General features: G+C 41.6%; 1 protein-coding gene across 1 annotated transcript in view; it reads right to left on the reverse strand.

Moving 5' to 3' along the window:
• The window catches only part of LOC132979529 (contactin-associated protein-like 4), a 110,614-nt gene extending 85,469 nt beyond the window's left edge, over nucleotides 1-25,145 (reverse strand). Inside the window, exon 1 of the mRNA XM_061045400.1 lies at nucleotides 24,904-25,145. Within this exon, the coding sequence (XP_060901383.1) occupies nucleotides 24,904-24,991 (88 nt within the window). The 5' untranslated portion in view covers nucleotides 24,992-25,145. The remainder of the gene's footprint in view (nucleotides 1-24,903) is intronic.
• Between the last annotated feature and the right edge of the window lie 2,381 nt (nucleotides 25,146-27,526).

Consider the following 27,526-nt stretch of genomic DNA (forward strand, 5'->3'; position numbering starts at 1 on the left):
GCATTGTCCACTTCTTTACCATTCCCGTGAATAGCAAAGAGCCCGCAGAGTCCATGACAGAGCCGGAGACCCTGAATACCGATGAGCTCCATCCATCACCTCAACAAACAGCAGTGAACACAAGGTCCTGCTCCTCAGAGCTCCAAAAGCCCCGCAAACCCAGAGTTCAGAGTCTCTCAGTACCAGCAGAGCGGAGACTTGTTTATCCATTCAGAGCATGTAGCGGTGAGCGGGGATAATGAGACTGCAGACATCGGTTGTTTTTGCTCGAGAGCGCTAACAATCATCCTCGAGCAACAAAACGTCAATGTTCATTTGACTAATCTGCACAACTTCTACCTCCAGTTTGAACCAGAAAACAAATTGCAGAAATAGCATCGTGGTTTTTTGTGTAAACTTATGTAAAACAAGTACGATGTCTGAACGCCTTGGCTTCAACTTTTGAGTTCAAGCTGCTCCAGGCTGTGAGCATCCAGCACCGAGATATGACAGAAGGATAATTCAAAACATTTTCTGTGATTATTCATTTCATTTTAACCTCTCTTTAATCTGGCAAGACATTTAGAAAAAAAATTACAGTCACATTTACTGACATTTTCAGCCAAAAGGACAGGTCTTCTGCCGGAAGAGAGGAAGGGCTACAAATACACAGAACAGAATATCCACTCTGTAAAATAGGGCTGCAACTAATTATTTCTTTTTATGGCCAAGTGCTGTTATACTGTGAGGGTTTAAATGTTCTCTAAACTGGAATATAGCAAATAATAGTCATTAATTAACTAAATAAATTCCGAGCAAATGTGCAAAATCCCAAGAATAGCTCATTCTGTTATTGTGATAAAACAGAAAAGAAGCAAAACCTCACATTCTGCACAGTCCAAAAAAAATGTTTGTTTCTTGAGAAACTGATTTAAAAGATTAATAGGTAATAAAAATTGGAGCATACCTCTGTTAGACTCAACAACCAGTAGATTTACCTCAATGACTGCAGCTGGCAAGCTAACAATTAGCAAACTAGCTCAATTGGAACCTGCTCGTGAGGCCAATAATTATGTTAGTTCAAGGCTTATTTAGGGGCATAAGAAACTCTCTTAGCTGGCTAGCTAGCTCTTGCATGGTTGCTTACGGAGTTGCATGCTAACTGTGAACCACGTCCCTTTTTTTGGTGACACAGTTTATGCTCACACAGAGGAGGTTTATGGCGCTGGTAAACTGGAATGACTGAAAGTATGGAGACAAATTTACAAAATGTTGGCATTGTTGTTGTTGCACAGGACCCGGATCCCTGGTTGCTATGGTGATAAGTCTTGTATTAAGTCACCTCATCTTGTACACGGACATGGAAAACAACAGCTACTCAAATAAAGTTGGTTTGACTAACCCTTAAATTATTTCTGTTTTGGCCAGACCAAATGAAAAGTTTTCCTTGTCTAAATCTTGTTTGTCATCTTATGTCTGCATCAATGCATCCACATTTATTTAAACGATTGACAAACAGTGCTGATGACTCCCTGAACTAAATATACGACTGTGCCCTCCGTCACTGTGGTAAATAGACTGAAAAAATAAATAACGACCTCATTACAGAACATATGACAAAATGAATAAAAGTCATAGTAGTTCATTTTGAAGTTATTTATACACCATGTGAGAAACACACTCAGCCTGTGACGGATCAAACACGTTGATTTGAACCGCTGAATTATTCAACAGGAGTCAGTATCTGTTGTAAAGCCGCCTGTGGGCCGACTTGTTAATTGATTAATTGAAATGCAGAGCAGCGTACTGTGCTAACTAACACCCCGAAGGTAAGGACATGGCAGGAGCTCTCCTCTCCCCGTTTAATTAGCATTGCTGTGACACGTAATTAATAACACAGGATGAGGAAGTCTGATCCGGCTTCACACCAGCATATGGCACCTACCATACACCGCAGCACTGCAGAGTGTTCATCAGGACTTTGAATACACTTTAAATTCTACCATCCATAAACTTACACAAGAGGGAGGATTTTACAGATCGCATTCAAAATCGGACTTAAATTAGATTTAGTTAAAGAAGGGTTAATAGCCAGCCGAGCTTGGTCTTAAATTAACAAAATGTACCTTTAGCAGCACTCCTTAAACTCCATGATAAACACATTACACCCCAGCTGTATCATTTGAGTTTTGGAGGTCCTGTTAGGGAATATTTGGTCACCTTTGGTATAGGGGTGTGCGTGAAATCAGAACCTACTTTCTGCCACCACATGGATTTTGGCCATATAGCGTCATCACCGGTTTAAACACCCGCGTTTGGTTTTAGTGCACACATGAGGCAGCACCGAATGCTCAATCTACCACCCAGAGTGTGGTGTAAATAAAAGTAGTGCAAAAACTGTGATTTGTGACAGACAACAGCTCAGACTCAGAGTCCCCCCCGCATGTTTCTCTCAGACACTAAAACGCAGAGCCAGCAATCTTACACACACTGATCAAACGGCAGCGCCACCTCCTCGTGTCAGAGCGGCTGTCAGCGCTTACAGTGAAAGTGAATCATGGCACAGCAATCAGGTAAACTTGTATTCTCCCCTCTCCAAAGTTTCTGCAAATAACAGCAGCATTGTGTGTGTGTGTGTGCTCGTCTGCAGCGCGTCTCTTTCTCTCTATGACAAAAGCCATGTGCTGGAATGGATTTGCATTTGCAACAGGTCTTCCTGCTTAAACTGGTACCTTGTGTGTATTAAGTTCAAGGTGATTAAAAGAAGCGTGCTGTGGCTGTGACTCGAGGTGAAGGGAGCAGCTGTAAAGCCTAAAAATGCAGACAGTGTTGTTGAAAATCTCCGCTACTTTTAGCTTTGTAAAAGCTGAAATGATCACATGCATACATTCTGTTCAACAAAAGTTCCCATTTTTCAAGGTGTTGCGATGCTTTACCATGACAGAGCTATATCAGGAATTGTGTTTTCGGCAGCAGCGTAACACGCCTCAGGAGAGAAAGGAAACTTACAACCACACAGATTCAGTTAGAAGCTACTGAGATCTAAACGCACAGTGACTTTTAAAAACATATTTCTCTAGTGTCATCAAGCGGAAACCTTCAGTGTTGAAAAATGAAGCCAAAGCCGAAGTGCAAAAAAACTGCAGTTCTTTGAGTGTCCGATTGAAGCTAACTCCTAGAGATCTAAAGTCACACTCACCCCTTTCAAAAATGTTGTTTTTTTACAGCAGAAATTAACACGTTCACAGCCTGGTATAAAAAAACGATATTGGTCTGATTTGCTATTGTCCGAATTTATAAACAATACATACAGACAAAAAGCAACAATAAAAATACTGTTATATGAATCTGAGGTCATATCGTCCACCTCTACTTTGGTATAGCCTTGCCGTTTTAATGCACAGTCATGTTGAAAACATCTCCTGAAGTTTTGCAAAACTAGCAGTTCAAAGGAAGTCGAGCTCTGAAATCATGAAAAAGGTTCTGAATGCATTTTTCTGAAAAGGGAAGTCGGTCTTTTTCAGACAAACTTTGTCTATCACACAGACATTTATCACTCATGACATCCTAAAAATAACAACTTAACATCTGTAATGTTGATGCATTTTTTTTCCTGCAGGAGAAACCCGGCCCTGCAAAGGGACCGGGTCTAGCAAAGGCTCGGTGTCAAAAGACCTCTCAGTCTCACACGGTTCATAAAAGCACTTTATTGCCTATGTACAGAGAGCAAGCCCACGCAAACAGCTCCTTAATGCATGTGCTGCTCAGCATTACACTGATCCACCGCTGCCTCTGAAAGGATGAAACAAATCCTGCTTCTCACTGAGGCTCGTCACTCTGAGCGGCGGTGTGGGTGTCTGTGTGGGAGACAAGACATCAACCAAATGAAGTGATCAAAACAGCGGCGAGCCACCTCCCAGCAGCATTTAAATAGTCTTTATCTTTAAGCCGCCAGGTTTGACACACATCAACACAGACGGAGGTAAAAGAAGCTGCTGGGGAAACAAGACTTTCACCAACAGGGTTCAGATCAAACACAGCTGAAGCCCAAAAACATTCACTGTCAATCATTCCGGCTGAATTATGCAGATTCAGAGGGATAGCTGCAGGCTACATCACTGGTAATAATGACTCCAGGGGGAGATATGATCATCACATATCCACTAATCCACCAGATAAGTAAGTGATTTGAATATATTTGCCTCTCAAGTGAAAAAATATCAACACATCTCCATAAAAGAAAGATCATTAGTTTTTGTCATTCAGGCAAAATTCACACAGATATCCACATTATCCAGGCAGCTTAGCAAAATTAATTTTATTTCAAAAGTGACACATTAAAATGAGTTGGACCCCAGTGAGTCATAAAACGGAGGACTGTGAATTGGACTGTGTCGTCCCCACAACCACAGCCTGACGCCCAGCCTCCACCATTGGACTGTGTCGTCCCCACAACCACAGCCTGACGCCCAGCCTCCACCATTGGACTGTGTCGTCCCCACAACCACAGCCTGACACCCAGCCTCCACCATTGGACTGTGTCGTCCCCACAACCACTGCCTGACGCCCAGCCTCCACCATTGGACTGTGTCGACCCCACAACCACAGCCTGACGCCCAGCCTCCACCATTGGACTGTGTCGTCCCCACAACCACAGCCTGACGCCCAGCCTCCAACATCGGACTGTGTCGTCCCCACAACCACTGCCTGACACCCAGCCTCCACCATTGGACTGTGTCGTCCCCACAACCACTGCCTGACAACCAGCCTCCAACATCGGACTGTGTCGTCCCCACAACCACTGCCTGACAACCAGCCTCCACCATTGGACTGTGTCGTCCCCACAACCACTGCCTGACACCCAGCCTCCAACATCGGACTGTGTCGTCCCCACAACCACTGCCTGACAACCAGCCTCCACCATTGGACTGTGTCGTCCCCACAACCACCGCCTGACACCCAGCCTCCACCATTGGACTGTGTCGTCCCCACAACCACTGCCTGACAACCAGCCTCCAACATCGGACTGTGTCGTCCCCACAACCACTGCCTGACAACCAGCCTCCAACATCGGACTGTGTCGTCCCCACAACCACTGCCTGACACCCAGCCTCCACCATTGGACTGTGTCGTCCCCACAACCACTGCCTGACAACCAGCCTCCAACATCGGACTGTGTCGTCCCCACAACCAGTGCCTGACAACCAGCCTCCAACATCGGACCGTGTCATCCCCACGACCACCGCTGTCCTCATTCCTGCACAGCTCAAGTGTTCCAAATGCGTGCCACCGTTTGTACAACTGGTCTCCATTCAGATATGCGCAGCCAAAAGTTGAGGTGCTTCTTATTTCTTGGCGGTATTTTAGACCAGACAAAAGTATTTTCTTTCATTTGGAAACTCTTCGATTGTGCTCTTGCATCGAAAATCTGCCGTTAAGCCTCTACTAACAGCATCCCCTAGTGGGCGGGGCCATCTTTCCCACGCTGTGGCAGGGCCAACGGCTGGACATGGAGGGGTTTATGTGAAAGAAACATGTTTGGGCATCTGAGCAAAACATGTTGGAAAACTGAAGGAAGTGCTGTCCTGTCCTGTATGAACACAGAGCTGAGAACAACAAACCTAAAGGGAGTTTGACTTCACTCTTTTTTAGAAAGGCATTACTCACTGATATATTTAGTTGTTATATATTCAATACCTACTATTTTAATGTTAAAAAGTGTTAATTATACCTTTAAGGATTTTACAGCCATGACCTTATTAATCTTAAAGGTACAGGAAAGATTATGGTGTAAGACTTCCACCACAAGGCACAACATCTCGGTGAACATTTAACATATATCAGGACTGTTCCTTGACCATTACAAAGACTTTTTCTTGCAGAAATTTGCCATCTCATTACTTTCCAGCAATGCCAAAGAGACACAAATCCTCTGCACTTAAATACGATACCTCCTGCTGCAGTACAGTTATATAAAAGCCACACGAAGTGGTTTACCCAGGAGCTCCTTTTTTTTCTGTCTCTGCCTGTTTGTGTGCATGTGACTCTTTTTACCTTCACTAAAACACAACAGCAGCTGCAGTCACAGCATGTACTTTGGTTTACTTCAGCGCCATCCTCCCTCAGGACGCATTAGAAGATAAGTGCTTCCTTTAAAAAAAAAAAACCTTTTCTCTGCAGATAATTTGATGTTCTCCATCTTCTCCTCTGCCTCTCTAACACTCGAACAGAGCTCAGCTTTCCCGAGGCTGCAGACACAAAGGCTTCATAGATCTCTTTAACTAACTAAGAGAAGACTTTCTGTCCTTCACAGAAGTCATGGAGACAAGCGTTGATGCAGAACTTTAAGGCCGAGCTGCCTTACTTTTACAGGACGGTGTAATTGGTGATAGCTGGAGTGAAAACTCAGACAGACTCCAATTAAAGGAAGCGCCCAGAGATGTAGGACATGGTGGAGAATACCTCCTGTTAAAGCTTGTTTGCCACATCCTTCTTTTAGTTGGAAAATCGCAGCTTGACGGAGGACACTCGGCAGTCTTTCAAAGTCAAAGTAATAAAAGAAAAGGAAGAGAACAGAAGCCTTTCACCAGATAACAGCTAACAGAGATACCACCACTTTCTGTCAGGAACATGCCGCTGTTGATGGTTAAGGAGCAGAGGATTAACGGTGGGCTTTGCTCCACAACAGTATTACACACATTTGTTGTCTGCCTGTCTTTAATTTAATCTTTGGCTGAGGCCTGAAGTGTTTTATCTCAAAGTTGATAATGTGCTTCACATAAATTCAATTTTTGTTGCTCGGTACGCCGGGATCAAATCCATCACAGGGTTTGTGATATCGCCGGTCAAGACCTGAACCCCTCCAGCAGCTGCTATACTCCCTGCTCTCTGAAGACCAGCATCACATGCCTGCATGCTCTGAGACTCAGGCACACATCTGTGTTCAGAGGAGTTGTAATTGTTTCTGATTGTGAGAGATACAGAATAAATCCCAGCAGGAACATTATCTTTTCTCTCGCCTCTGCTGAGGTACAGTGGGTGGAGATTCAGTGTCGTTATGGATTTCTCAAATCATTTTATTGCAGCCCCATGGTAAAAAAGAACAAGAAAAAAACTGCACCAATAGTGGCATAATGTCGTCCAGAGCTCTATGCAGATAAAACTATTATATGATATAGTAGAAAACTGAAGTCTAGTGCAAGATAAACTTTAATTAAACTCATTGTCATAACTCAAGAGATACACAATGAGTAATTTGTGATTCTTTGGACTTCAGCAATTCTTTATTAAGCCTTAAAAATCAATTTAAAGAGAGCTGAGATCATGGGTTTCCTAAAAGATAGCAGTGTGTCACAATACGAAAATTTAAAGGAAGTGTGCAACCTTTTTGATCCAGTAGGTGTCGCCCTTGAGCACCAGCAAGAAACTGCTGTTAGCACATTTTAGTTAGCTCGTAGCTCCACATTGCAACCTCATTGATCTAAAAAGTCTCACGGGACGTTCAGATAAGCAGTGAGTACGTTATTCTTAATTTCTCTAGTTCGACTAAAACAACTTTTAAGCAAGGGGGCGAGTCGGCCCTCCAGCCATGCAACAATAAAGAGTATACGGTCTAGACCTGCGCTTTTTGTAAAGGGTCTAATGTTTGTAGGTGTTATAAGCACTTTGGTCAGCTGAGGCTGTTTTTAACGTGCTATACAAATAAACTCGACTTGACTATAAAAATAAAGATAGATTGATTAAAAATATTGTGAAAGTGTGACAAGAGAGAAATAAAGAAACCTTGTTTTATCTTAATCTTAAAAAGGCAGTCATGTAATTAGCAATAAGAAGTTGACAAATATTCTTAAAGTGATAAGATGAGCTCACCTTATATATTACTCTATAGGAAGCATTCACCTACATGATGTTTTTTTTTAATCTCTAATGGATACTGTCAATAATGACATGTTTAATACGTTTATTATTTCTAATAACTATTGCTCATGTTGTCCTTCTTTAATTGGCTGAGAGATGTGTGAAGAAGAGTAAGAGAGGAAATCTCTGTTTGAGGGAGGCTGTTTCTTCACATCTCAAATATCATTGGAATTACTTTTATGGGAGCTGGGCATTAATATTAATATCAGTGCAATCTGGCAAAAATCCATAACTTGAAGGGTTCTGCAAAAATGAGTTTACACACACACACACACACACACACAATTAAGAGCCAAGTGGGGTTGAAATTGTAGATCCAGTTGAGAATGTCACTGTCACGGGGAAAAAGCTAAACTCTCCATTCGTCCGTCCGATATCTCTTTTTTTACACGCCTTGTTCCTCCCTTCACAATTATTGATTATTCCACACCTCCTACCAATTTTACATTCATACTTTTCCTGCTTCCAACCCTTTTTTCGTTTGAATTCCCCTTTCCTCACTGTCCTTCATACCTGCTGCCCTGCTTACCACTCTTCGTCCTCCTCCTGTTTCGTCTTATGAAGTCAAATCATCTCAAAGATGTGAGTCGGTGCATCCAGAAAGCAGATGGTGGCGAGTACACACAAACAGCAGAGTCATTGAGGGATGAAATGGGAAAGCCAGCAGAAAATGTCACGGCAGTTGTGAGAAACACAGAGGGAATACAACAACCAGACACCCTGCACTGACGCCTGAACTTGATCCTCTCTGACTTTTTTCTTCTTTCCCTCACTTTCCCTCACTTTCCCTCACTTTCCCTCCTCTTCCTCCTCCTCCTGCTCCTCCTCCTCCGTCGAGGAAGAGAGCACTAATGTGAGGACTCCTCTCATTAGTGCTTAGCTCTGATTAAACTCTGTCTCGTTGTGTTTGAAATTCAGCCTTACCCTCCCGTCTTTAATGGCCACTGACTCAGCTCTGTGCTCCTCTGTGATGCAAACTGACCGGCCCTGCTTCCTCTCATCAGCAGTCCGTGCAGAGCAGCAGTCTGCAGAAGCTGTGGTCACGCAGCAGCGACTTCATAAAATATCCACAGCAGCGACAGCATTAAGCTGCGATCAGCATCTATCTTCGTATGTAACGCGACCCAGACTGCGAGGAATAAAGTTATGTAGATGCACTCTTGCTGAAGACAGATATTGGCCAATTAGCCTTGCAAATTTAGAATAATGCAGTTCATAAGTAAGGTATTAAGGGGGACACTTTGCAGTTTTTCAAGGTGAAACGTATTATTCTAAAGTGGAGGGGACATATGAAAATGTGACATTAAAATTCCTGCAGAGCTCAGCGACGCCACCTGTCTCTCTCTCTCTCTCTCTCTCTCTCTCTCTCTCTCTCTCTGAGGGCTGGATTTCGGAGCCTGTATTTCATCATTTTTTAGTTTGTTAAAGTGGAAAGTACAGGCAAAGCCATTAGAGTTGAAGTAGCCTGCTGGATGTAGAAGTTTATAAGACAAAGGCCAACAGGAGCACAAAGGCAACATATGCAAACGTAACATCTGTGAAACAAAGTATAGGATTAAACATCTCACACAACTTCCCAGTTTGCAGTTTTTCCAGAAGCATCTGTTGCTGAATGCCTTTGCCCACATATGTAGGCACAGTATCATGAGGTGAAATTGTTAAAGTTTTAAAATAATCTATTTGTCTGGAACGTTTAACAGTAAGACACAAAAACCAGGATGATTAGCAGTCCAGTTGCTTATTCACACATCTGTTTTTTTTATGTCAATACTGTCCATTCCATGTACATTTACATCTATCTCCAGCAAAGTATGTTGTATTTCATGTTTTCTTAATTAAGACTAGTAATGGTTAGTTAAATCCTGGTTGTATATATTCCCGTTCTTAGTTTTGATATTTTTAGTGCTTATTTACTTTGTATTTAATATTATATTGTGTTTAAATTTGCTAATATTGTGTGTTTGGACAACCTGCTGCTGTAACACCACAATTTCCCAGTTTGGGAATCAATAAAGTAATTCTATTCTATCCTATTCTATCTTCATCACAGCAGTATGTTTCACTTTTGGACGGGAGGGGCATAACGGTCCCAAGAGGCGAGAAATGATGTCAAAAGAGACGCTGCAAAAATCAGCGATGACAGACGGAGGGTCGGAGTCTGACACTTACAGATTTTGGCATGTATCAATGCATGTAATTAGCTATATTCAGTATCTACAGACAGGTGGCAGATAACACACTGGGGATCAGAAAATAATGTAACCTACTTCAGTTCATGCATGACGATCACACTGGTTATCTCCAGATATAAACGTCTTCACCTCACATTGGCTCACCTCAGATTTCACACAGAAATTTCACCCGGGGGCCGGCAGGTCAAATTCTGGATGTAAAATTTGAAAGTTTGCTTTCACACATGCAGCCAACCCCAGAGGTTTCAGGACATGTTCAGGAGTTTTGTGCATGTGTGGAATCGCTCACATTTGTCCCGCAGGCTGCCTTGCATAAACACGGCAGTTCAGCCGGGCCTGATATCAAACGCATGGACAGCAGTCTTCCATCAGCTCCTCACTTAACTACCTGTTGCTGGTTTAATAAATCCACATTCACGTCTGGTGGCTCCATGAATGTGCACATTCAGTCTGTAACCTTGACTTCATCACATCCCATTCATGGCTCCACTTTGCCTGCACACATTTCCATAAATGACACTAAAGAAGAAATATGAAGGGGATTTATCCTCCGCTGTACGTCCTCCTTCTCCCCATCCTGTCTCTCACTGCTGCTGCCCGCTCATGAATCATACAGCATGGGGAGGCTTCACCACACTCCCAATACATTATTTTCTCAGGTTTATGTTCTACTCTATGCAAACAGCTAGTACACTGAAAAGCAATAAATTCCAATCAGACAGGGCAGCGCCATCCCTGTAAATAGGCTGCTGAATTTGCACCAAACTCAGCATTTTTTTCTTATCCAGATTAATCCTGCAGGAGATTAAAGATGCTTCATGAGTTCGGAGATTTAATCAAACACCTCTAATATTCCACCGGAACCTCGCAGCTTACATAACCAACTCTTTTAAAAGACTTTATCTGGTGGCTAATGACATCCATGAGTTTGTCATTATGCCCGCTGAATCTCAATAACTCCCCTTCAGCTTCAAATATGTGAAAAACTAAAACCACACTGTTTTTATTTTGATTTGTAAAATGAGAGTAAAAAATAGTGGCACAATCAGGGCAAATAATCTTGATCACCTGCCTGTCATGTCTCCTTCTTTGTGTCCTGATCACAGGACGGCTGGAGGAGGACAGGCAGAGAAATAAAATAAAAAGTGGCACCTGTCTGAATGTAAATGAATTTCACCTCGACTTTCGCAAAAGGCTGTTTCACCTGATGTCAAACTCAACAGCTGACTTTCAGGTCAAACAGGACGCCTCTCTTTGCCATCTGAATGACGAAAAATAAACTGACAAGCCCGCTCATAAAAAAAAAAGTCTGGGTACAAAACTTACAACCTACTTTAAAGCTTTGTTCTTCACTACAAAAACTCAGTGAGTCATCAAGCATGCAGCATGATAGTAACGTCACAACATGCTCAGATGATGATTAACTGTCCAACTTTTTCTATAAAATTCAAGCAGCAAATTACACAAGACAGCACGGAGAATAACATGACATTAGAACATAGAAAACGAGCAAAAAATTACGTAAGCACATTAACGTCCTGTCAGTAAATCCATCCAATATAAAGTTACCAGAACATATAATACCTATTGAGAGTGTATAGAGGGTTCAATTTCATTTATTTCCATGAACAAAAAAGACAGTACTCTTTGGTAGAGGGCATTAGCAAATACAGAAAAAAGACGGGAAAAGACCAATGCTCTTGTCTGTAGGTTAAAGATTAAGGCAGAACATGCTAAAAATGGTATCCTCCTTCTTGTCCTTGGCCTTTTCTAGTCTTCTTTTCTATAATTTAAAATGTGTTCTGTTAAGTTTAGAGCCTGACCGATTTCTCATCCAGCCGATAATATCGGCCGATATTAGCATAACAAGAAGAAATCGGTATCGGCTAATTTTACTGCATTTGAGGGATCAGCGCAATAAGTGTGTAGATCTGTATCAATCCCTACGGATCGAAGATAGATCTAAGAAAGATATCGGCCATGATATCGTATTGGATGTTTTTTCTCCTTAATATTAATATCTGTATCGGCCAAATTCCATGTCTGTCGGGCTTTAATAAAAAATGGCATTCCACCATTCAGGAGCCAAGATATTGTCATCCATATACCTGTTTAATAGAAACCAGCCCTGCTTCTAACAGTCTTAGGTTAGAAACTGTGAAGACAGAATCTGTGACTCAGGCGGTGCAGTCAGCCACGACTATTTTAACACTCAGGAAGGAGGGTGAAAATGCAAATCAGCACACACACGCACACACACACACACACACACACACACACACACACACACACACACACACACACACACACACACACACACACACACACACACACACACACACACACACACACACACACACACACACACACACACACACACACTCACGTAGCAGGAGTGTGGTGGTATTATCTGTCATTAGGCTAGGATTAAAGTCATTTAGTGTTCTTGAGATTATCTGTCATTAGGCTATGATTATGGCACATACTCCAGTGGCTCTAAATCAGCTCTGAGGGGAGATAAAAAAAAAAAAAAAACCCTCAAGGAAGACTGATGAAGAGGAGAGAGAGAGGCGGACGAGTGTGACGGAGAGAATACCTGTAGATGACATCTGGGAAAGTGAGTGCAACCATCCGTCCATCACATGTGGGTGATGAGTAATATGATTAATGGCGTATAGGAAAAAAACTTTTCATTTCTGTCGCTGCCAGAGAAGATATAATTATATGAATAAATGATGTGCAGTGCAATATTATAGCTGGTTCAGGTATTGATCGTAACATGACCCCCTTTTTGCTCTCGTGTTTTTCCAGAACCTGATCTGCAGAGGAAGAAGAAGGAGTCTTCTATGTCCATAATACACACTGCATGCCACTCCATATGTTTGTATTTCATACTATGACAGCTGCTGAGATTGTACCGTCACAGCCTCAGTTTATCTTTACAAAGTAACCACAGATCCAGATAACAGGATGGGGGGGGGGGGGTCACAAAAAAAATTCTGAACTGCAGATTGAAACACTCAATAACTTCTTACTTTTTATTTCCAGGCTCTTACCAAAGTAAATTGTATGATGTCCTGGAAGCTGTTTTGGTGTTTGGAAATTTACCAGAAGGTAAGAAAATGTTCTGGATGACGACACCCAGACCCCCCCCCCCCCCCCCCCCCCCCCCCCCGCCCCCCTGTATAATATGCTCCTGCAGTTATGAATCAGAATCAAGAGCTAAATAATGACCTCATTAGACACAGCAGCTGCGCCAAACAAAAGAAGCAGGTTAAGTTACGAGAATAAAGGGGAGTGATTGGAATCAAATAACAGCTCTTCTGAAGCGTTGACTTTGTATCTCTTACTACACGACAACAATGCTACACAATAAACCACCTGCTGTGTATGTGTGGGTGGGTGGGGTGGGGGGGGGGGGAGGGGGGGGGAAGCGAGCAGAGTTTACAATATATCCAGATGTTTGAGTGGCTGTTATGCAGGATCTGCATAACCCCCGTAGATTTATCTGGGTAGTCATAGAAATCACTGGCATTTCAGTCTGTGGTGTTTAGTGTGTGTTCATTGAAATGTACTCCTTCAGGTTTTCAGAAGTCATCATATATAAGCGACCAGCGTCATGATCTCTACAACAACAAATTTACTGATTCATAGTGTTTCAGTGCCTATCAGAACCGTCACAAATCACTGTTGCCTTTGGATCAAGCTTTGAATTTACTGCTTCCTGGATGACTGAGACCTACTCACACAAATCTCTATTTTTAAAAAAATCCTTTCCTTACGGTTTAAAAATACACACCTGATTAAGGTTTTTACTTTAAAACTTTAGTTCTTAGTTGGTTGTAAGTGGGAACCAAGTGGGGTCATCTGTGTTTAAAAATCTTTTGATTTTTTTGTTGACTCATCCATCCAACAAGACTTCCTTTCTTGGACTTTGTGGCTGCATAACTTCCCCTTTTGTTCCTCTTCATGGGCGGTTCTAGGCAGGGCCAGAACCCACTGAGCTTGGTCCCACCCTGTGGCCCACATACTGTTACTGAAACAAATATATATCATGGTATTTTATGATATGCGCTACTATTTGGCATAATATATATATTTTTTTGAAGCGATCATCTTTGTCTATTTTTGACCTGGGTTTACCCTAACCCTCTGACAAAACATGTGGCCCCAGTTTGGGCCCCTCAGTAAAAGTGGTCTAGAACCGCCACTGTTCCTCTTTACTCCCATTAAGATTAATGCAGCTGTTTGAGGTCTTTGTGAATTTAACTAGGGCTTGTTTCATGTCAGCCTTTTTATCTTTCTTAAATGGAAATATGTTTTTGTTTTTTCAAACCGATTTGGTGTAAATTTTGCTTAGCTACATCAAACAGGCAATTTATAATTGTATTAAAAACAGAGAATATATTTGTACTGATGGATTTAATTCAAGTGGACTTCTGATTCTGCATCGCAAAAACTCAAATCTCGGCAAATCTATTTGTCTGATTTCTAGAAATAATAAAAATGATTCACTTGCTTAGAGTTTTTGCAGTGTGCACATGAAGTTTATTTAAAAAAGTTTGAAAATCACCAAAAATATTTTTATATTACCTTTTTAACTTTTATAACGGTAATATTTCCTCTCCTTTATAACACAAGTCACATGTGTTTGATGAACCATCCAAGCCAATGAATCCACCAAAATTTAATATAAGAAAAATCTGATAAAAAATTGACAGACTTCATGCTCTGCAGGGATCTTCTCTTGGTGTCTGTAAAAAAAAACTAATCTTGAATCAGTGAGCTTTGAAATAAAACAGCCGGAGTGCTTCACTCTCATTAATAACTCTATATGACACCCGGCTTGTTGGGCTTGTGGTTCATGCCACACAGATGCTAAATTATTGTGAAGGAAGAAAGACAAACATCACAACCTCTGGGGCTGTAATTTTAGCTCCTTCAGTTCACTCTGACAAACGGCATCAGACAGACCTTGCCCACGGCGCCGGCGCAGCATCACACCAAACAACGTGTGGAGTAAAGTCATGGGCGATTATTGAGTGAATGATGAACAATGGAACGGGAGCTCTCTGAGGATTAAATGGCTGAAGGACGACACCTTGGACTGAACGAGCTGTAGGTCCTTTTCTTTTCCTTTCGGTTATAGCTTATAAATGCCAGATTCCTTTTTTTCTAAAGTAATTTTCTTTCAGGCAATAAATCCTGTTGTCTGTCTCTGTCATATTTTCTGTCCCTCTGTCTTTTCCCTCATTTGGTCCGTCTTCTCTTTTTGGTCTTTTCCTTAAAAAGTGATTGGCTTTATACAATAAAATAAAAAGTTAAGTCTTAGTATCTGTCATGATGTCGTTTTGCCATTAATCCCTGACCATAAGCCGGCCTGTGTCCACTTGTGTTTCTTTCGCATTTTCAGCGCTCGGTGTCTTAAGCGCAAAAAACGTCCTTGTCATCAACTGTTTTTTGTGGTAAGCATGTTGACTGGCAAGGCAAAGAAATATTACAGAATCTGCGCAAATTTGACCCTGCCAGCATCTTCAGCCTGTTGTTTGAAAACTGTTCAACTGTTACCATGGTAACTATGGGTTGTGGCTAAATGGCTTTATTTGAGGGGGCCATTTGCTAGTTGAGAGTTGAGTTGGTAAGGTCACAAACTTCTACAGCTAACTTGAAGATCGACAAGGAAAGATATTTTTTTTGGCTTTGGATGGATTTATTTAAAATCGCAATCTGTTGTGAATAATATCCGCAGGGGTGTACACTGAATCTTGCTCGGTCACTTTCTCTTTTTAGCTCTATCCCGTCGCTATCCTCTTCCTCACAGCCTCAGCCGATTTTTCAAACGGTACAGAGACAGGCCTACTGGCTTACTTTTATCACTGATGACTTGTGTGTGAACTAGTGCTATAAAGCTGTACGCACTTCCCTCGAGATGACCTCAGCCCGCTGCCACAGTTACATACTGCAGTAATCAGGCGATTGGGCCGTGAAGTAGACATTGGAAAGACGCCGGTCTCCCAGTTGAAAGTTATTGTGCTATTAAATCAACCTCTGAAACTACTATTTAAAGGTGTGAAAGTGACGTTTTGTTGCCTTAACTTTCCATCAAGTTAATTTCTAGGGTTTATATCCCCTTTACAAACAGCCAGGCTTATCGTCTTTTGCTCTTTGAATGTTCTTTTAATCTTGCAGAGTAAATACACACTCTGAGGAGCTTTTTTTCGTTCATTACAGCCTCTGATTTCTGACCACTGCTGCACTTCAACAAGCCTTTCCACTGCAGCTGTTAAATGTACAGCCCGAGGAAGTCGTGCAGAGGGAGGGAGAGAAACTGCGTTTAGCAGCAGGTCAGATGTGTGTCTTTTACTCAAGGCTGTTACATCTTTTTAATAAACTATAACCTACATGTTGGCTTAAAACACCCAGGGCCAGTACAATTAATTTAAACTAACAGCAGGAGGAAAACAGAGATGAGTTTATTACTCACCAGGACACATCAGTTCAGTTCTTATCTTGATCCATTGATGTACGATTTGATCGAGTCTCAAAGGGCTTTCCAACGTTTTTACATGTGACCTTCAGTTTAATGTCAGAAGAAGTATCACTGAGCGGCTGAAATCTGTTGATTAAACGCACAGTATGTATATTTAAGGGTTAGAATAGCAATTTAAACATGAGAGTAGAATAAATAAATAAGTTGTTGTAACAACTAAGAACAAAATAACTGTACAGAAAAACTACAAAGGAGGTCACTGTGCAATGGGTTCAAAATATAAATATGTTTTCTTGTACATCTTATGCACACATATTTCTGTTCACATTATATAATTGCACTGTGCATTGGTAATGGGCACATGAGCCCAACACGTGTCTCCATGTAGCGACACGGTTCAGCAAACAATTAAAGACAACGGAGTGCAGAATAACATGACCAGGCCTGACATGTTTTGAATGCACCAACTTTGAATGTTGCAGAAGCAGAATTAGAGCAGCAATCTGGAGAGTTCCTAAAGGCAGCAGAGAAAACATAACTAATTAAATGATCCACTAATTAATGTAGAAATGCTTTTAAGGCAGGGTTGTGCCTACTTACAGTGTGTTTGGAGAAACGGCAAAATAAAGCAGATAAAAAAATAACTCGCAAGAAGAAAAACTTTCTGAGGGCACAATTAAAGACAAGACGAGGACGACCAATAAAAACTACAAGAGAAGAAGGAGCCTCGTGGTTTCTGCCTGGGAATGCTTCTCAGCATAATTTTGCATTAATTTCACACATTCAGAATCACGGCTCTGATGGAAATCTCTCTGATAGCTGGTGTGAAATATCTCACCAGCCAGATAGATATCTATCATGTATGATCCTTTGAGGAGGCTTGTAAATGACTTTGGTGATCCCTGACTTCTTACGCCATCATAATGAAACATCTATGTCTTTTTTTTCAAGGAAATGTCTGAACACCCTTTTTTTGAATTGGGTGAGACATTCAAAATCACACTCAGGAAGAGCTGTGATATCTGAAAGCATTCCCTGATATTTCATTGGACACCGTTTTCAGAAAAATATAACAACTTTTATAGTTTGATTAATAACCGTCAGTGTTGATTCCATGACAAAAAAAAGCAGCTTGAAGCATTTTAAGAGGTTCTGACTTTCATCCCTAAAGCGTACTCATCATGTAACATTAAAAATACATGTTTTTTAAACTAGTGTGCGCACATCCAAGCAGAATGCACACAGGTGCAGGACAAAATGTGTACAAACTGCAGAAAAATAACACTTTCAGCTCCCAAACATTACCTTTATTGTAAACAGTGAAACATTTCTATCCAAAGGATCTTTGCACTGTTGATCATGTAACATCTCCAAAAAAAAATTTTACTTTCTTGAACATGACAATTTGTTCCTTTTTGATATTTGTACCCTCTATGATAATAGATTCCAGTAGGCGGCAACCAACAATTACCCTGCCTGAAGGATGACCCTGATGAAGGCCACAAGCCGAAACGCGTCGGTCTAAAGTTGATCTCTGAACTACAAGTGTTGCTGGAGCTTTTTGGACGACATCCAAGGAGCGTCAGCTTTCAGTGACTTCAATCCCACAGCAGTGTTCAGGACAACCTCACTTTTTGAACATGACGTCAACTATGAAACTATGGACCATCTGAAGAAATTCAATTTTTCACGCATGAAGATACTACGAAACAAGTGGCATGAAATTACTCTGAAGGATGACCCTGATGAAGGCCACAAGCCGACACACATCGGTCTAATTTAATAAAGTTGATCTACATACTCCAAGTGTTGATGGAGCTTTTTGACCTCTTCAGTAGATGGCAACCAATCAGTACAACAGAGAGTGAGGCAAGAAGAATCTACCATAGATAACATATTGGTTGCGAAAATGCATCAACTTCTTTTTAAAGTGAGAAAAGTTAACAGAAAGTAGCCCAGATAAGCCGGAGCAAATAGATCAAAAGTTGGTCAATTTCCTTCTAACTGCTGCAGCTTCTCTCTGTGACAGAGCTTGAGGCCTCTGATTACAGCAGCAACTCTGCAAAGGAACAGTTCTCAGTGATTACCTGTTAGATCTGTCCAGTCTGTGGTGTTCAAAACCTTTTCATTCTATGCTGGTTTCACATGTACAGAGCAGCCAGAGGTCAAGTGTTCGTTTGTCGTCTAAAGCCGAGTGTATAGGCAAACCAACAAGTTCCTGCCGGTTGGCTTGTTTGTGAAACACATCTATGATGACAGCTGGATTCTTTATTCAGAGCGCATCATGCCCCGAGGCGGCATACGCTAACAGGCTGTTTTCTGCAGCTTTGACTTTTTTTTCCTTTTTTTTTTAAACTCCCCTTTTTGCCCCTTACCATATGTTGTCAAGTCGAACATAAATGAAAAATTGGTACAATCGACAAAAAACTCTTAATTCTTTTGCTTGAAGTACTGACACACTACTCTTGATGTTTGTATTGATACTGTGAAGCAAGTTCAGTCAGCAAAGACGGGCGAGTGGAGCTACGCTGAGCATTAAAATGATCATTTATTAAAGAAGAACACCGAGCATTTCAAAGACTCGGGGTCAGATTAGTCAGGGTCATTAAACATTTAAGAAAATGAATATTCAAATGTGAAATGGTTGGATCTCTGTGCACATAATGAAGCTGATTGTTTTCTGCTTACGTGTTCTTTTCCACTCATTCATTGACACTGTTGATATGTCAAATTAAACATAGCATTGTTACGAAGTCAAAAACTTTCATCAGACTCTGTTGTTTCGTCCGCCATCTTGGATATGTTGTGAACATTATGGACTCTTGCGTCCTTCTTATGGCAGTGCATGTGTGAAAAGGGATGTAGAGACAAGCTGCGTTTGTTTTTTGTAGATGTAATTAAATGTGTGACAGCAAGCCACAATCAGGAATCGTATTTGTCTTAGCTTTAGTCTAATCCAAGGTGTAAGGCTACATATAGTTATTTATCACCAGTAGTTAATCAAACTGTAACAAATAGAATATTTAGAGGAAGAAGCAGAGGTAAGATTTCAAGAATGCCAAATGTTGCTGAAAAGGCCTCACATTTGGGTTCTCTCCAAGTCTTTCTTTGATGCCTTTTTACAGAGCCAGTGCTGCGATGAACACAAATCCAACCTTGTGTTGATACTCAAAATTGAAAAGAAGATTTCCGGTTTTAGTTTCAGTGTCTTTGCTTTCTGGCTCTTGCATGTTTGCCCACTAAACTGCAGGATGCCACAACACCTAACAAAAAGAACAGCCTCAATACTGAATACATTACCATTTTCTCTTTACAGCGTTACTGTACGTCTATGTTACAAAAGGACGGTTGAGTGAAGTGGAAGGTGTCAAATTCGGTCACAAAGGCAGTAAAGAAAAATAGCTCTACAAAGGTTGCTTTAGTGTCTTTTAGCATCGTAGTTTGGTTTCAGGCTGCAACTGTTTACATTCACTCTTCCTGCTCTCATCAGTCCATTTCAAGCAGCAGCTGGCAACTATGTGAGATATTTATCTTCTTTACAGTCGGACTACTTCCACAATAAATTGCTCCAAAAAGTGCTCAGGAGACTGCAGTTTGGGTCTTGTGTGAAAACAAAAGAAACACTAAGTCAATATCCTAACCAACACCATGATGTGTTGTCTGGTTCTGTGCCTGAATCTAAACCAAATAAACTACAATGTAACTGCGTTAAGCATGTGTTCAAAAGGGAGAAAACAGATGCGCAAAGGTATAATTTTAAACATTTTAAACATGAATATATAATATAAAATGCAGATATCAAATGTATCCTAACTTAACATATCGTTGAGTAATGAATTTCTAAAAAAAAAAGAGTGAAGTCAAACTCCCTCTTGGTTTGTTGTTCTCAGCACTGTGATCACACTAACAGGGCGACGCTATCTGCAGCTTGTTCAAACGTCACTCAGAGGCCCCGCCCACTCAGGGACACTGTATGTATAGTGGCACAACGGTCGTCAAGGGGAGACAACAGACTTTCCACACCAAAGATTATTTTTTTTATTTGGTTGAAAAATACTTAAAAGAATTAAGAACCGAATCAACTTCAGGCTGTATATCTAAACCTACTAAATCTACACTTGATCAGAACACTAAAGGAGGGAAGGTGGGGAAGCGGTGCGCTGAGGGACAGGGGATACATGGACAAAGAGAAGCTTAACTTTTGGTCTCAGGGCGCACTCAAACTAGGCCCAGTTGTGTATTATGGTCTGTGCAGCTCTGTCTCCTCCCCTGCAGTCAGTGTGTGGGTGTATTTCTGTGGGTGTGTGTCTGCAGGTGTCTGTCTGTAAATCAGGTGCTGATGCAGGTGCTGCTTCTGATTGATCAGTTCAACTGAAATTGCTGCTTCCTGTTTGGATCACGCCTCACATCACAGCTAAATCTCAGCTGCTGCAGCACCGCTCTGCCCTTCACCTCACACTCACAACAACACCAGCATGTAGCTCTGTGATCTCCGTTTTTTTTCCCACCCTTTTTCTCCTGTTTCATTGTTTAGGAGCCCAGGCTACAAAAATGTAATTGGTTAAAACTTTTAAACGTTTTTGGTTAGAGGAGATTAAGCTGTGTTTGTTGTTTTAGGCATTGTTTAACTGTGTAGTCAATTAAACTGCTGCTTTTTAAAATATGTTTTTGGGGCCATTTTTGCCTTTTAAGAACGGCTGGCTGAAGAGAGACAGGAAATGTTGGGAGGAGAGAGGGGGACGACATGCAACTAAGGGCCGAGGTCCCCCCCCCCCCCCCCACCCTAAGTCTAAGTCCCCCTAGACTGGGAATATAACTAGACGGTCTAGACGGCCCCAAAGAGAATGTGATTTATCTCTTTAAATTCTTGTGTTATATCCATATCCTTACAGATGCAAACTCTACATTTTTAACAATCTTATAATCTCATAGTTTGTGACTGCTATTGGAATCTGACTCTGGCCCACAAATGGAGAGACAAATCTTCTTAAATGATTACCTCATAATCTTAAAAAAGGTATCCTACCTGAACACTTATGAACACTGTTACATAACGACCTCTGCAAACACATGACCGACCTGTCTTTATTCCACTGCAATCATGACGGAAGCTCTTTGAAAAACACACAGCGGCTCTGTCCTGCTGGTAATATCAGAAGCCGATTAAACGCACTGTGACTTTACTGCCCTGCAGGACGCTGTTTCACACTCTGACTTCCTTGAATCTCATCACATAAACCCCAGTGCTTCACTCCTCCGGCTAACAAGTCATCGGAGCACCATCTGTGCCTGTTAAAATATGTATTTGTACTTTGTTGTCATTTAGTACCACCCCCGTAATGAACAGAGAACTGACTGCAGGGCGGCGGAAGGAGATGTAACGCTCAGTCTAAAAACCTGCACCTTAGCATCCTCCACTTCTGCAGTCTTAAGTTATTACACCGCTGTGGTTTATGGTCTGCGCATGATGAGGGAGCTGCTGGGTGGAGATAAACAAAGAGATAGACGGAGGAGAGGGAGAAAGAGTCGTGAAAATCAAGATGAATACGAGGAAGAGATGCTGGGATTGTGAAAATCAGGGCCAGGCAAAGGTTTTTTTTCATTACAGCTCTTGTTTGGCTTTCACTCTTTCACAAAACTTCTAAAAAAATGGAGGAGCTGCATGCTGCATGAATGCAAACAGCCAAATTTATCACTCAACTGTAGCCCGGGTTTCTCCTACCCTAGTATTTTTGCAGCAGGATATAACCAGAAGAATTCACCTGGAGCAAAGGGGGAGGGGGTGGTGTCATTTATTTCTGGGATTGGTGGACGACCATAGACTGTATGTACGCTACCGCTACGATCTCCGTGCATGTAATTAAACTGCTGCATTATGTTTTCCGATAAGCATTATGTTCTTCTCCACTCTTTTGTTGGTATTGTTATTCTTTCAAACTACACATAGCACTGTTATGAAGGCAAATATTCTCACTCTCGTGTTGTATAGCAGACTGTTGCAAAATTTTCTTTGCCAAATTTGAAAATGGCTTTAGCGTAACACTCAAAATGCAAACATATTCTCTCGTTTCACTGATATGACACAACAGATGAAGAATCGGGTGCTGACACCAGTTCATGCCACATGATTTGCCAACAGGAGGATGTCTGTCAACAGGACCGATATCACACTACCGATGTCAAACCAATGAATTGTTTCATTCCTAATAAGAGATAGAGCCACTAAAACTGGACCTGCAGACACCTGAGCCTTTAATGAAATATCTATCCGTGTCATTCTGCTCTAATAGAACACAATTTTATCGCTAATCACATGAGATCTAAAACATGCCGATACATTTTTAGCTTAATGTTTATTTTACCAAGGTGCAAAAAATCCCCAATTTTTGCAGTGCATCCAAGATTTCCACAATGTCTTAAAATGCTGCAAACCCTGTCATACTCAGTGGAAGGCTTTAGTGTCCCATTGTGGTTTAAGTGCTGCTTCAGAGGCTTTTACGCCCTGACAGGGATAAAATTGGGGGGACAAACTGAAGCATTTCCATTAGACTGGGTCACAAGCGTGAAGCAGCTGCACAGAAGGAGGTGATGACAGGAACATCAAATAACCTGAAGAAGAAGAAGAAGAGAGGAACAGAGGAGAGGGGTGCAGACAGAAAAGGAGGTGTAGCAAAGAAAGAGGAGGAAAGCAAGCAGCAGGGTAGGGCTGAAGAAGAAGAATTAGGGAGGAAAGCTACAGCGACACAGCGGCAGCTCTCTGATTCGGATACAGCAGGAGGGCAGAGAGAGAGAGAGAGAGAGAGAGAGAGAGAAAGCCTGCATCGACCAGGGGAGACATATGTGTTGCCAGGACAGAGGAGGAGGCCAGAAGCTGACAGAAAACAGCAGGAATACATCACGCAACAAGCAGAAAGACAAGAGACAATACCATATTAGAGACAAACAATAGCCGGAGGAGAAAAAACAGCAGGAGGAGGAGAGATAGAAAGGGGGAGGACTTCAAGGGGGAGATGAGAGAAATGTGGATAAAGAACAAGGATGGATTTTTAAATAAAACTACCAATAGACACCTCCTTTCGTCACCTCTGTTCTCATCAGTCCAGCTGTAGAAGAAGATCTATCTTGCGTCAATCCCTACCTGTCTTGCAGTCGACTGCCTTTCCATTAAAGTGCAGCAGAACCATCACACCTGAGTGATTACTGTGCCCGGTATGACAGGCTCATGATGATGTGTGAGAGACGTTCAGTCATATGGAGGACTACAGGCATGGAGACATGCTGATGTAGGAAGGTGGCTGATGTTAAAGCAGAGGATTAGGAAAGCATGCAGGGGAGTGAGGGAAAATATATCCCTGCATGGCAGCATGAGGATGCATGCAGAAGTTGCAAATCTGAAGAAGGATGGAGGAACTTTTTACAACCACCTGCTTCATTGAGGCGAAATGTGGGCGTGTCATTACGCCATCAATTTATCTAGTACATCTTCCCTTCACCTTTTCCTTCTCTTTGCACAGATTTAATTATCTTCTCCCCAAACGACATGTCATGTTAACAGGATCAGTGTTTGGGGAAAACAGCTGCTCCTATAATTTCACCTTTACAGAAGTCCTATAATAAAAACAAGAAAGCCTGCAGGTCCATCCTAACATTTCCAAACTGCAAAGGCTATGACACTCATATTTTTCACACTCTGGCTGCTCTCTTTAGTGTGTGAGCCGAAGGTGACCACCACGCTGCTCCATCACATTAACCAGGAAACAAATTCAGCGAAGGCGTTGCATTACGCACCCAGTGGATGAACAGCCTCTGGACATGGTTTGGTGAAAATAAAACAGAATTTCAATCAGAGAGAGAGAAAGGAAATACAAAATTCCTGTAAAAGGAAAAATCATCTTTTGAATACGCAAATGGAAATGTGCCCAGTCTGACGCTGGATGTAGTAAAACAGCAGCAAAAAGCAGCAAAACAGTGGAAAGGGAAATTCGGTAATTTAAATTGTGCGAATGGTCCATTCTACCTGCTCAGGGAGCAACAACGACTCACTGCACTTAAACTCTTACAACAGACAACAGAAAGTGTGCGCTGATGCGCAAAAGAGAGCAGTAACATTTCTCCTTCATAAAGAGCAAAGTCCCCGCACCTTTTCCAATAAACATACTACACATAAAGATAAAAAGAGAAAGGTGTATCCAAAAGCCTTGTATTTCCCCCAAGCGACAGTAGGATGAAGCCCCGTTAAAGCAGCCCCTCGGGGGTCTGCGCTGCCCGGACTCACTCCGTCTCCTCCGGGGAGTGAAAAGTGAAAAAAGCGCACAGCCTGCTCACCTTCTCCGGTTGTCCTGTGAGAGCTGGAGAGAAGCAGCAGCGCGATCTGAGCGATAATCCCAGCGACACTTTTAGTCCACAGATCCATGATGAAGCGGAGAAAAGGCTGAAAGCAGAGAAACCCGGCTGCTGCTGCTGCTGCTGGAGGAGAGAGACGTCCGACCTCTCCTCTCCAGCTCCAAGAGAGATCTCCCCACACACGACTGGAGGAAAAGAGGAGAGAGAGAGAGAGAGAGAGAGAGAGAGAGAGAGAGAGAGAGAGAGAGAGAGAGAGAGGAGGGTCAATGAAGTCTGTGCAGTCTGTTGTTTTTTCAGGAATTCAGCAGCTTTGAGGCAGGAGCCAAAATATTCCAGGTTTTCTTACTTCTGCACTCAGGTTTCAATAAGTTTACCAAGGGGAAGGGATGTTGTCAGGAACTTTGTTACATACAGTCTGGACATCATCTCCAGTTTCTCTACTTTGTTACCAAATAAAATCAGCAAGATTCTAGCATTACCTAAGGCTTTGAGTGTTGGGTTTTTCAAATATTTGAGATGTATTATATATATCAAACATACTGTGGAGGAAAACATAAAACCAAAAGTCATCAGTATAAGTGATCCAATACACCAACGCGTATAAATTATAAGACCTCTTGTACTTTTAAAATCATCTTGACTGGACCTGCATCATTTTTACCAGTTTTCCTCCACCTTTTTTTGAATATTCCTTTCCATGAGCACCGGTGCTTTGATGGATACCGATGGTGCTCCTGTTGTCTCTCTTTTTTTATACATTATTACACATTTTGGTCCACAGCGTATGCCAAAGCCGTCTTTTAAGTGGCATGTAATTGTCGACACCAATTACTTTTTCCGGAGAGTTGAAGCATTTCCGAATACAATTTCAGGCAACACAGTAACTTATAAGGAGTGAGACATTCTGAACAGAAGCCTGTTGGTGGATGGAGGTGACCGCTTCTTGTGTCCCCACCTGTAATAAAACCACATAAAAAGCTCAGACTGGACACAGAGTATGCAGGATTTGTTTTTTTTTGGATTTACATACGTTGTATATTCCCCTGATGAAGTGGGTACATCGAGTAGTTCAAAAGAGATATTTTCCTCCCCAACATATGCAGCAGATTAGCCTTGCTCAACAACATGAGCAAGGTTAATGTTTTTGTCAATAAAGAGGAGGTGTAACAGTACTGTGTGTGATTTACAACAGAGGGGTTTCACTCAGGGACCTTCAGTGGGGGGCTGAAAAAGATTTGGAGGTAAAGCATGGTAAACTTCAGCTGTGCAACAAGAATATAGGTAGCATTTTAAGGATTTACATCATCTTTCTAGAGCAGTACAGATACTGTACAGTTGGAGGAGGATTAGTGCAGAGCTGATACACAGTGACATCATTATGAAGTCCACAGTGTTTCAGAACAGATAGCATAAGGAGAATGTACATACTGTATACCTCAGGGGGATCAAAAATCATCTTATGTTCAGACTGTGAGCCAAGTGAGACTTTGATGGATTGAAGAGTGAAAGACAACAAACAAAAATAGAAATAAGTGGGAGGCAGATCATATAGACACTACTGGAAATAACGACTACTCAGAATAGATATGAGAAGATTTACATGATCCCATCCAGGTCAGGAGAGAGTCAAGCTGTCTTATCGTATGTGATAGTGACAGGGAATCATATTGAAATACAGCAGAACCAGCTCAGCAGTCAACCCATATTTAATGAGAGGATAAGGATTGCGTTGATGTGGAGGACTGTGGAAATCCAGGCATCAAGTATTATTTGTCAAATGGAGGTTTCTAACAAAAATGTTATTCTTTTCGTCTGTACTTTTTGGCATACTTCTTCTGCATTCTGGGTTTGAATTTATAACCTTCCTCATTTTATGTATAGATTTTAAACAGGAAAAACATTAAGTCTGCTGGTATTTAACAAATCTAATCTCGCTGTCTTGGGGAGATTAATTCATTTGACATCAATACCACAGGCAACAGTAATTCTGATTGCCTTGTCCAACGGAACAACCCCAATAAACTGCAAATTAAAGGCCATTGGTTCACAATTCTCTAAACTAGATTAACAAAAGCCTTTTTCAGAGAAAAGAAAAGGGCTATAACAATAGTCATATGTGTATAGATGTATTTATGTATGTGAGTGAGTGGATCAGCTTTTTCTGTAATCTTTCTCGCTTTTCTGTTTCTCGCTTTCTCTGTACTCTTTCTCGCTTTTCTGTTTCTCGCTTTCTCTGTACTCTTTCTCGCTTTTCTGTTTCTCGCTTTCTCTGTACTCTCTCGCTTTTCTGTTTCTCGCTTTCTCTGTACTCTCTCGCTTCTCTCTCTTTCTCTCTCTTTACCGTCAAAAGCCATAAAAAGAGCAGGAAAGAAAGCAGAAAAACAGCAATTTATACAAAAGCAAATATTTATGATTTTATTGCAGATTTTGTGTCCAGAGGGTACATAAAACAGACTAATACAATCTAATCAACTTTGTTGCTAGTCTTTCACATATTCAAGATTCAAATCACCATTCAACTAATAACCTAGCATTTAAAGGGTTACAATCCTGAAAATAATTGAATGTTTGGTAGCTTTGAGCAAGTCGGAAATTGTTTAACTTC

The sequence above is a fragment of the Labrus mixtus genome, chromosome 8 (genome assembly GCF_963584025.1).
Source record: "Labrus mixtus chromosome 8, fLabMix1.1, whole genome shotgun sequence".
Lineage (NCBI taxonomy): Eukaryota > Metazoa > Chordata > Actinopteri > Labriformes > Labridae > Labrus > Labrus mixtus.